The sequence below is a fragment of the Sciurus vulgaris genome (genome assembly GCF_902686455.1).
Source record: "Sciurus vulgaris genome assembly, chromosome: 16".
Classification (NCBI taxonomy): domain Eukaryota; kingdom Metazoa; phylum Chordata; class Mammalia; order Rodentia; family Sciuridae; genus Sciurus; species Sciurus vulgaris.
Genome location: NC_136477.1, coordinates 17884183 through 17893955, shown reverse-complemented (window position 1 = coordinate 17893955; position 9773 = coordinate 17884183). Strand labels below are relative to the sequence as shown.

General features: G+C 59.0%; 2 protein-coding genes across 2 annotated transcripts; one reads left to right on the top strand and one right to left on the bottom strand.

Annotated features, from left to right (window-relative positions):
• Positions 1–421: 421 nt before the first annotated feature.
• Positions 422–5084, top strand: LRRC25 (leucine rich repeat containing 25). The gene is made up of 3 exons (XM_079116346.1): positions 422–883; positions 1351–2150; positions 4406–5084. The coding sequence occupies exons 2-3, from the start codon at positions 1360–1362 to the stop codon at positions 4548–4550; spliced, it is 936 nt and encodes a 311-aa protein (XP_078972472.1). The 5' UTR covers positions 422–883; positions 1351–1359; the 3' UTR covers positions 4551–5084.
• Positions 5085–6776: 1692 nt separating this feature from the next.
• On the bottom strand, positions 6777–9519 carry GDF15 (growth differentiation factor 15). The gene is made up of 2 exons (XM_079114789.1): positions 9166–9519; positions 6777–7771 (listed from the first exon to the last, which is right to left on the bottom strand). The coding sequence occupies exons 1-2, from the start codon at positions 9476–9478 to the stop codon at positions 7131–7133; spliced, it is 954 nt and encodes a 317-aa protein (XP_078970915.1). The 5' UTR covers positions 9479–9519; the 3' UTR covers positions 6777–7130.
• Between the last annotated feature and the right edge of the window lie 254 nt (positions 9520–9773).

Sequence of the window (9773 nt, the reverse complement as noted above, 5' to 3'; positions counted from 1 at the left end):
TTCAGTCACACTTGGGCCACTGTCCCTGGGCTCTGACTCTGGCCCTGGGAATAAAGCCCCACGATTTAGCCAGTATTGCCCCCCACCCCTGTTCCCTGCCACCAGCTTCTCCACCCCTTTGTTCCTGCTGGAGCTTCCACCTCAAATCTGCATTGTGCTCCTTCCATTTGTCCCTTTAAGTCATTGTCTAAGCCCCGGAATCGTGCCCCGCCACAGGGAGCCTCCTCTCAGTGCCCCCAGCACAGAGGCCAGGTGCCCAAGGGGCGCTCTGGCCTGCGTAGAGGCTGGGGGCTTGCAGAGCCAAAGGCCCGTTTAGGAACCTTGGCAAACTCCTACTGGTGTGCTGAAGCCCCAGCCCTAATCCCTCCTCCTCTAGGAAGCCTTCCAGACGCCTTCCGACCTGTGGCCCTGCTCTGACGCCATGGGCCTGTGTGTGTCCAGCTCTGTCCTCTCCCGAGACTGGTGCCCTGGAGGCTCTGGTCCTGGCTGAGTGGTGTTTGTTGAGTGAATCGATGAGCCCTCGGTCTGGAGTCAGCTGAACGGAGATCAGGAAGCTGTCAACCCTGCGGCCGGCGGTTGAGGTGCAAATGGAGGACATGAAGTCACTGGGTTCCAGCGAGAGGGAAGTGAGACCCTGGGCCTCCCCTCCTCCTCTCGTGAGAGCCTTGGGGCCCTGCGGAGGGCGGATCCTATTGTCATCTTCAGTCTTCCCCTCTGCGCTCCACCCGGACACCAGTTCCTCTTCCTCTGAGTCGCTGGTGCAAAGCCTGAGGAGCACCAGCAACCGCCGCCACCCGGGCTCTGGCGCTGGCGGCAGCCCCTGGCACCGCACTGGAGACTTCCAGCGCCGTCCAGGCAAAGGCGTGGGGATCGGACCCGAAAGGTAAGACCCAGGGGCTGGAACCTGGACCCTGGCGAGGGCTGCAGACCAGAGGCGGACCCCTGAGCAGCCCCCATCCCAGGACTCCTGGTCCTGGGAGAAATAAAAATCAGCTGGGACAGGGGGCTAGCCGGTTTCTAGGGCAACTGCTCATTTGCATATGGTCCCGTCTTGGCCAATGAGAGCGCCCAAAACGATGGGAACCGGGCAAGGGCCCGAAGGGGGGTCGAAGGGCTGACAGCGCAGGGTCTCCGCCTTCCCAGCCTGCTGGGGACCTGGCTGTGTACCCACTCCACAGAAAGGAAGACTGAGTCCGCCTGTCCATAGGCAAACAGCGGGGCGACGAAGCAGGGGCTGCATTTTACTACTTCAGAAGCGGCCCCAACTGGCTTGGGGTATAAACAGGCTGCGAGGGCCAGGGCAACCCCGGGACTGAGGTGGGCGTTTGAATCGGGCCATTCTCCACCCAGGCGGCTTGGATGGGGGGCGCCCCGGCGTGGATGCTGTCGGTGCTGCTGCCGCTGCTGCTGCAGAAGCCAGGAAACCAGGGGCTGTCGTGCAGCCTATTCTCAGGGGACGTGGACTGGACGAGGGAGTTCGAGGGCACCTGCCTGAACTTCAGTGGGCTGGGCCTGAGCCTGCCCCGGAACCAGTCTCTCCGGGCCGGCAACGTGCAGACCCTCGACCTGTCGGCCAACGGCCTGCGGGACCTCCCGCTGCGCTTCTTCGCTGACCTGGACAAGCTGCGACTCCTGGACGTGACCCGCAACCCGCTGCAGAGAGTGGACGCGGCGCTGGCCTCCCGCTGTGACCTTGACCTGAAGGCCGACTGCAGCTGCGTCCTGGCGTCCTGGCACCAGGTCCGGCGAGACAACTGCTCTGGACAGCAGGCCCCACAGTGCCAACTCAGGGCCACTGGTGCCTGGCAGAACCTCTCAGCCTTCCTGGAGCCCAGCTGTGCCCCTGGCCTGTCCCCAGCCACCATGGGGGCAATGGCAGCTGGGGGCGTCCTTTTCCTAGGACTTGCTGTTGCTGGTCCGCTGCTGGCCTGGAGACTTCGGCGATGCCAAGGGGCCAGGAGCCAGGGCCGGGGCAAAGCCTGGGGTGTCCAGGAGGGCTCCAGACCCAGCTCGGGCACGCAGCCACGGTACGGCAGCCGGGGCCTCGGCACCAAGCCTGCAGCGGCCACCCGGGCCAGCGCCTCCACGCCTGACTATGAGAACGTGTTCGTGGACCAGCAGGCTGACGGCCACCGGTGGGCAGGACACGGGTGAGTGATCCACAGCGCCCCCGGCAGGGGTCAATGGCAAGAGACCCGGCACATAGAACCCCTGCAAATCCCAGCTCTGCCCGCTGAGCGTGGTCCCAGCTACCCTAGGGGCTGAGGCAGGAGGGTGGCTGGAGCCCAGGAGTTTGAGGCCAACCTGGGCCATATAGCAAGACCCTGTCTCAAAAACAAAAGGCAAATCCCAGCTCTTCCGCAGGCTGTGTGATCTTGGGCAAGTAGCTTCCCTTCTCGGGGCCTCAGTAAGATGAGGGTATAACATCCCTCCTGCTGCAGGAAGTTGGAGTAAGAAGCACTTGAGTCTTGTCTGTGGGATCAGCACCCCTTTTGTGACCTGCAAACCCAACTTCTGACTTCAGAGGGTGGGAAGGGGGGTGAGTGGGAGATAAAATGGGGGCTCTGGGGTAGTGGTCAGCAGCTTGGGTTCAGGTCCTGTACGATGCAAGTTGTCTCTGAACCTCCATTTCTGTCCCCATAAAATGGGGACAACCCTCCCATCTCCTTTTGACACACATAAGATGCTAAACAGGTCATCTGGGTTCCTCTTCCCCACAAAACCCCAGACCTCTAGAAGCTTTTGCTGGGCTTCAAATAGATGAAGTCAACTTCTCTGGATTGGATAAGAGAGTGGAGGAGCTGATGATCCCAGCACCTCAGGAGGCCAAGGCAGGAGGATAGCAAATTTGAGGCCAGCCTCAACTTAGTGAGACCCTGTCTCAAAATAAAAAATTAAAAAAGGGATTGGAGTTGTGGCTCAGTGGTTAAGCACCCCTGGGTTCACTCTTAAAAACCAAAAAAAAAAAAAAAAAAAAAGGGAATTTCAGGAATTGAGGCCTGCAAGGGCAAAGGTCCCAAGGTGAGAAAGAACAGAGATGATGGGAGACTTAGCTCCATGCAGGTGCATGCCCGCCATCCCGGCTACCCATTCACACTTTAGTATGAATTGCTTTGACTCCATAAGTGGTTGCAGCAGAGGGACAGAACTGGGAGTCAGCATTTATCTTGTGCCTCTTCCCACTCACTATGTGACCTTGGTCAAGCCATCCCTGGGCCTCCCAGACCTCCATTTCTGCAACTGGAAAACATAGCTTGAAAACAACATTGGATTCTCTCTTAGGAGGCCAGTTACATGAAGGAGGCTGCTCTTGAAGGGACAAGAAGGCCAAGGCAAACGTCAGGCTGCCGTGGGAGGTTCATGCCTCCAAGTCCCTGCCCAAGACCACTTCTGCTTTTGAACCCCATTTGCATCTGCTTTGCATATTCTCTCCTTTCTCATCAATAGCTCCGAGTTCCCTTCCTGCCTGGCTGCCTGGATCCTCGCAGCTCCCCGCAGCCTGGGACAGAGATAATGTAGATAGACATTGTTTTTGACAGTGGAACCCGGGGTCTCCCATATGCTAGGTGAGGGCTCTGCACTGAGCTACATCCTCAGTCCTTTTCATTTTATTTTGAGATAGGGTCTCGCTATGTTGCCCAGGCTGGCCTTGAGCCTCCTGCCTCAGCCTCCCAAGTAGCTGGAACTACAGGTGTATGCCACTGCGCCTGGTTCCAAGTGGCCTTTTAACAGAGGAAATGTTGGATGTCTGGACAGAACAGTCTGTCCCCTCTGGGGTCTTACCCTAGCTAGACATTCCTAAGCAGTTTTCCCGCTCCTTCACCCATTCTGTGGATGCCAAAACTGAGATTCAGAATTTTTTTATACCAGGGATTTAACCCAGAGCCACTTAACCACTGAGCCACATCCCCAGCCCTTTAAAAAAATTATTAGCACTTTTTCTTTTGAGACAGGATCTTGCTAAGTTGCTGAGGCTGGCTTTGAACTTTCGATCCTCCTGCCTCAACCTCCCAAGCAGCGCCTCTGGGATGACAGGCATGAGCCACTGCTCCTGGTCAGAGCCAAGGTCTCTTGCTTCAGGGGACCTGCCCCCCCCCCCCAAAAAAAAAATCCCATTTAAAGGAGCAGACACTGGCTTCAGCCTTGGGCAGCTGGTGTGTACAGAGCTTCCTATTTTTCAAGAGGAAACTGAAATTTAGATTTTTATGTAAAAAAGAGGAGCTATCTCAACTTTAAGGAAGGAAAAAAACAAACTAGAAAACCCCCACCCCGGGTGGCAGGTCCAGGACGGAAGGCTGGGTGCTGAATCAGCAGGTCCCCCTGAGTCAGCGGCTCCTGCGTCCTGGGAGAGGTGGTCCGGCAGCCACCCCCGCCCCCAGCTCACTGCCCTTGTGTCTGTCCCCAGGGCCCCCCCTGCAGAGGAAGGTGACTTCTACATGAACTTCAGGGGCGGCCACCAGGACTCGCAGCCCATCTACTGCAACCTGCAGTCCCTGCGCCACCCCGCGCCGCCGGAGGAAGAGGAGTACGTGGTCCCAGGGCGGCGCTGAGACGGTCCCTGCCGCGCTGCCGACCGCGGACGCTTCAGCTCCTCCCCTGGCCTAGGTCCCCCCCCACCCCCCCATGAGCAGCGGGGGCAGAGGAAGTCCATTCTTGACAGTCCTTTGACAACACATTGTCGCCCTCGCGGTGTCAGGAGGTGCTTAATAAATGCTCAGGGACGGAGAGGCCGCGGGCTGGCCGGGGCTTCCCCAGCTCCCAGACCGCGGCTCCATGGAGGCCCCCGACCCTCCCCTGCCCTGCTCAGGACCCTTGGGGCGTCCAGCCTCGGTCGGGCCCTGGGAGCCGTCGCTGGCTCAGGAGGGTCTTTCTTTCTCTCTTGCAGTGCTGGGGTTGAACCAGGGGCCCTTCACCACCAGCCACATCCCAGCCCTTTTTATTTCTCCTTTTGAGACAGGGTCTTGCTAAGTTGCTGAGCCTGGCTTTGAACTTGGGATCCTCCTGCCTCAGCCTCCTGGGTCAGTGGGATTATAGGTGTGGGCCACCCGCCTGGACTCACTCTAAAACTTTGATTTTCAATATTTTTCAGTTGTCAGTGGACTTTGGTTTATTTATATGTATGTGGTGCTGAGGATCCAGCCCAGGGCCTCCACCTGCCCCCGAGCCCCAGCCCCAGCCCTCCCCGGAAACTCTCAGCACAGAGGCCCCACGCCGGCCAGGAGGGCAGCAGGCCCTGTCCAGGTCCTGGCTTCACCGTCGACCTCTCCACCTTCGTTGCCCTTTCAGTGACTGGAAGTGGTCTTGAGGATGGCGCTAGTCCTCTAGTTGGAGGAAACGCCACTCACCCTTCAAGGCCCCACGCAATCCACGACCCTGGGAAGCCTGCGCTGCTCCCTGCGAGCCAGCCGGCTGCTCAGAGCTCTGTGATTTCAAGAGTTCACTGAAGCTCATGCCCCAGCCGCGCTTTCTGTTGCACCGTGCCGGCCGGCTCCTGCAGAGCCCCACGGTGGGGGAGATAGGGCTAGACACAGGCGTCCCTAGTTCTTGAAGGTTAAGGCCTCAAACTTACTTGCCATCCTCCTGCCTCAGCCTCCCGAGGAGCCAGGAGTATATAGGTGTGCACCAGGAAGCCCGGCCTCCCTGACCCGTTAAATGGCTCTCGTTCCCTCACCAATGAGCTTCCAGGGCTAAACCTCAGCACATCTGTTATTACAGTTGCCCACTTTCTTAGGATTTTTTTGGTGTGTGTGCTGGGGATGGAACCCAGGGCCTTGCCCGTGCCGGGCACGTGCTCCACCACTGAGCCGCACAGCCCAGGAGTTCCCTCCAGACTCACTGTCCCTCACTTCGGCGGCTCACAAGCAGTGGGTCTTGTCCGGTTACTGCCACATCCTCAGTGTCCAGTCAGGTCCTGGCACAAAGTTGGCCTCACTGCTGGGCACAGTGGCACATGCTGCCTGTAATCCTAGAGGCTCAGGAGACTGAGGCAGGAGGATGGCGAGTTCAAAGCCAGCATCAGCAAAAGTGAGGCTAAGCAACTCAGTGAGACGCTGTCTCTAAATAAAACACAAAATACGGCTGGGGGTGTGACTCAGTGGTTGAGTGCCTGAGTTCAATCCTGGGTACTACCCACCCCCCACACAAAAAAACCCTGGCGCTCACTGAGTACATTCAGGGACACATGCTGTCATTCAGGTTGGCCTCCATAGGGGGTGGCATTCCCAGGGGACACATGGTTGGAAGTGAGTCCTCTATCCCTCCAGACCCCCTTCAGAGTTCCCCTCCAAGACGGGGGTGCAGGTGGTGTGTCACTAAGAAGATTCTTATTGAGTCTTCTTCATTCTTCAGTGGGAAGATTATGCAACCTGGGAGATGTGATGTGCATGAAAGCATTCGTCTCAACTTGTTTATTTCTCCCTGCTCTTTTTATATGAAAGAATGGAGGTATCATTAACCTGGAAGGAGATGCCACAAAGAGGAGGGGTGACGGGTTCCTTCCAGGGAGGGCAGTGTTATAAAATGATGGGCTTGACTGCAGATGGGCCTGGCTCTAGGCTGCCTGTGTTTGGAAAGGTGACGCCAACGCGGCACAGTGACAGATAGCCACCCGGTCCCCCAGAGGAGGGTTCTGAGAGGTGAGGAAAGACAGAGGCAAGCAGAGACCCAAAGGGTTCCAGAAGCAGGAGACACGGACCGAGAATCCCAGAGTGGTCAAGGAGGCCATCGGGTCCTGAACACCTTCTGGTGGCTTGTCATTCCAAGAGCATCCTGCCATCCATGCTCCAAACCCTTCCACTCACCCATCCCAGCTCCTCTGGGGAAACTGAGGCCAGGAGATGGGAATCTCCCCGAGGTCACCCAGCCCGTCCTGGACACCACAAGGATCATTTCAGACAGCTCCATTTTTATTACCAGAGTTTTAAATAAATACACATTCCACCAAGCGACCCGTTTCCAGCAGATAACCCCAATAAGTTAATAATAAATACAGTCATAAATACAGCTGTTAGGGCGGGAGGGGAAGCAGAGGGAAGGAATCTCGTCTCAGGACCCGCAGGCCCATTCCACAGACCGGACCCTGAGGCCACCTCCGATGCGCACGGGCGGACTAAGGTGAGGCCCAGGGCTGCTCATGCGCAGTGGCAGGCTCTGGCCTGGATGTCGTCGTAGGTCTTGAGCGACACGCCGCCGTCGGTCTTGTGCATGAGGACCATGGGCTCGTAGCTGGAGGGCACGCAGCAGGGCGCGGCCACGGCGTCGGGCTTCAGGCCGTGCAGGCGCGCCTTGATCTGCGCGTGCGTGCTGGCGGCGTGGTACTGGCTGGGGCACTCGCCCGCGCACATCTTCAGCTGCAGCTCGCGCGGCGACTGCACCCATTCGGTCCAGCCCAGGTCCTCCAGCGTCGCTCGGACTGTCTGCAGGCGACAGCAGCGTCCGGGCCCGAGCGGGCAGTCGTCCCCGGCGCCTGCACGCGCGCTGCGGGGCCCCCTGGCGGCGCGTGGCCGCAAATGCAGTTCCAGCTGGGACCGTGCGGATGGCGACAGTGCCGGCAACCGGTCCGAAGGCGGCGACAATCGCAAATGTAGCGTGGGCGCTCGGGATCCTCTAAGGCTGAGCTGACGCTGCAGGGGCCGCGTCACGTCCCACGACTTGGGCTCTGTCGGGGACAGCCGGAGCAGGGCCCGGTGCACGCGGTAGGCCTCGGGGAGACCCTCTGTCAGGGAAGCCCTGGAGAGGCGCAGGTACACGTGGCCGTCTGACCCGAGTCGCACTGTGGAAAAAGATAAGGAAGTTGGTCAACCACTGGCCTACTGTGTTGGAGGAGCAGGGGTTCCCATAGCTGCCAACACACCAAGCAGGATCCACCACAGGGCCTTTGCACAGCTGCTTCCCTGGGATCTCAGCATGGCTGTTTCTCGTCCCTTTAGGCTGCCAAATAACAACCGTCTTATTTTATTTCATGGTAAATCCTTCGTCTTCCCTACTAGAATCTCAGGCCCAATCTTGGCTTGGTTGCCACCAAGCCTGGCACACAGTGTGCTTAGTAAATATTTGAAGGACCGAGTGTATAGCCACTATTTAATGAGTCTGAGATTCAAACCTTGGCTTGCTTCCTTCCGGCATTTATATATATATATATATATATATATATATATATATATATATATATATATTTATATTTATATTTATATTTATATTTATTTACAGAGACTGGGTGTTACCATGTTGCCCAGGCTAGCCTTGAACTCCTGGGCTCAAGCAATCCTCTTGTCTCAGCCTCCCAAGTAGCTGGGACTACAGAAACAGACTGCTGTGCGAAGCTCAAACACATTTTATTGGGGATTTAGTAAGTACCCGGAATCTGGGTGAGGGTGGAAACTGAGTCTGTTTCTGTAGACTCAGATAAACCAGGGAGTGAGGAGTAACAAGTCCCCCGCATTCCAGATGACTTGGTCCCAAGGACTCAGACCCCCAGGCCAGTTCAAGTGTGGAGGGTCTAGGGAGATGGATTAGAAAGCCTGCAACCCAGTTCTAGGCTCAGCAAGGGCAAGAGATTGACCAGGAGTCACACAGCAGAGCAGGGATTGGGGGCGTGTGTGAGAGTGCGCTCCTCTGCCTGACCCCGCCCTCCAACCCCTCCTGGGCCCTAGAGGCCGCCCACCCCTGCAGCCCTGGCGCCTCTGTATCTAACATTCCCCCTCCTAAGGAGGCACCTGCTGCATGTGACTTTACCAGTCTTGATGAGGGATTGCGTCAGATTCGGATCCAGCTCCAGCAGGTTCTGCCCGTGGCTGGTCGTTCCCCCTCCGCCCTCCATTCTTCCTCCTGGACCCCCGGCACCCGCCCGGGACAGGGGTCAGCCTCTGCACGCCGTCCCTGAGTTGTGCATGCACTGTGCACGATCGGAGGGGACCCTGGCATCTCTGAGCCTGGCTTTTCTCACCTGCAGTCCCCTGACTTGGGGTCCCACCTGGGGCGAGCCTCGTCGTGGCCCGTTGCAAACAGGTGGCCAGCCACCTTCCCCGTCGGACCCAAGAGGGGACAGAGAGTTCCCACCGGTTTCAGAGGCGGGGAAACTGGGGCTTACAGGCGGGGCCTGGGCCTCTGGGACGCGCAACCCCTGGCCAGATGTGGGGGTGCCCGGGGGTCTCCAAGGCCACTCACGTTGCGGGGTGAGTATGCGCACGGCAGGGGCGGGGACGAGCGCCGGGTCCTGCCCGCGCCGCTCCACCCGCAGCCTGGCCCGCAGCTCCTCGTAGAGCCTCCTCAGCTCCTGGACCCTGTGGGCGTCGGGGTCGGGGGCCCAGTGGGCGTCCGAGGGCCCCGGGAGCTCGGCGTCGCCCGGCGGCGGCCAGGAGATGACCAGGAGCAGCAGCAGCAGCAGCAGCATCTGAGAGCGGTGCAGGGGCGCGGGTCGCCGCCGGGGCTGCGCTGTCGCCGCGGATCGCGCTCCGGATCGCGCTCCGGGCCGGGGCATGGTGGCGGCGGGTGCGCTGAGCCGGGCTCGCGGGCGCTGCCTTTATAGTCCCCGGACTTTGTCCGGCCCGCCTGCCGGCCGCCTGCCCGCCCCTGTGCAAACGCTCCCGTGACCGCGGCTGGGCGGGGAGTCCCCGGGCTTCGCAGGGGGAGGCACGTGGGGGGAAGGGGTCGCCAGACCAGCCTCTCCTCGGAGCTGGGACGCGAGCCCAGCCTCGTGCGTTTATGGGAAGATTGATGTCCAAAGACAATGACTGTGGGACATTGCAGGCAGGAGACCAGGAGGTGGCCTTTCC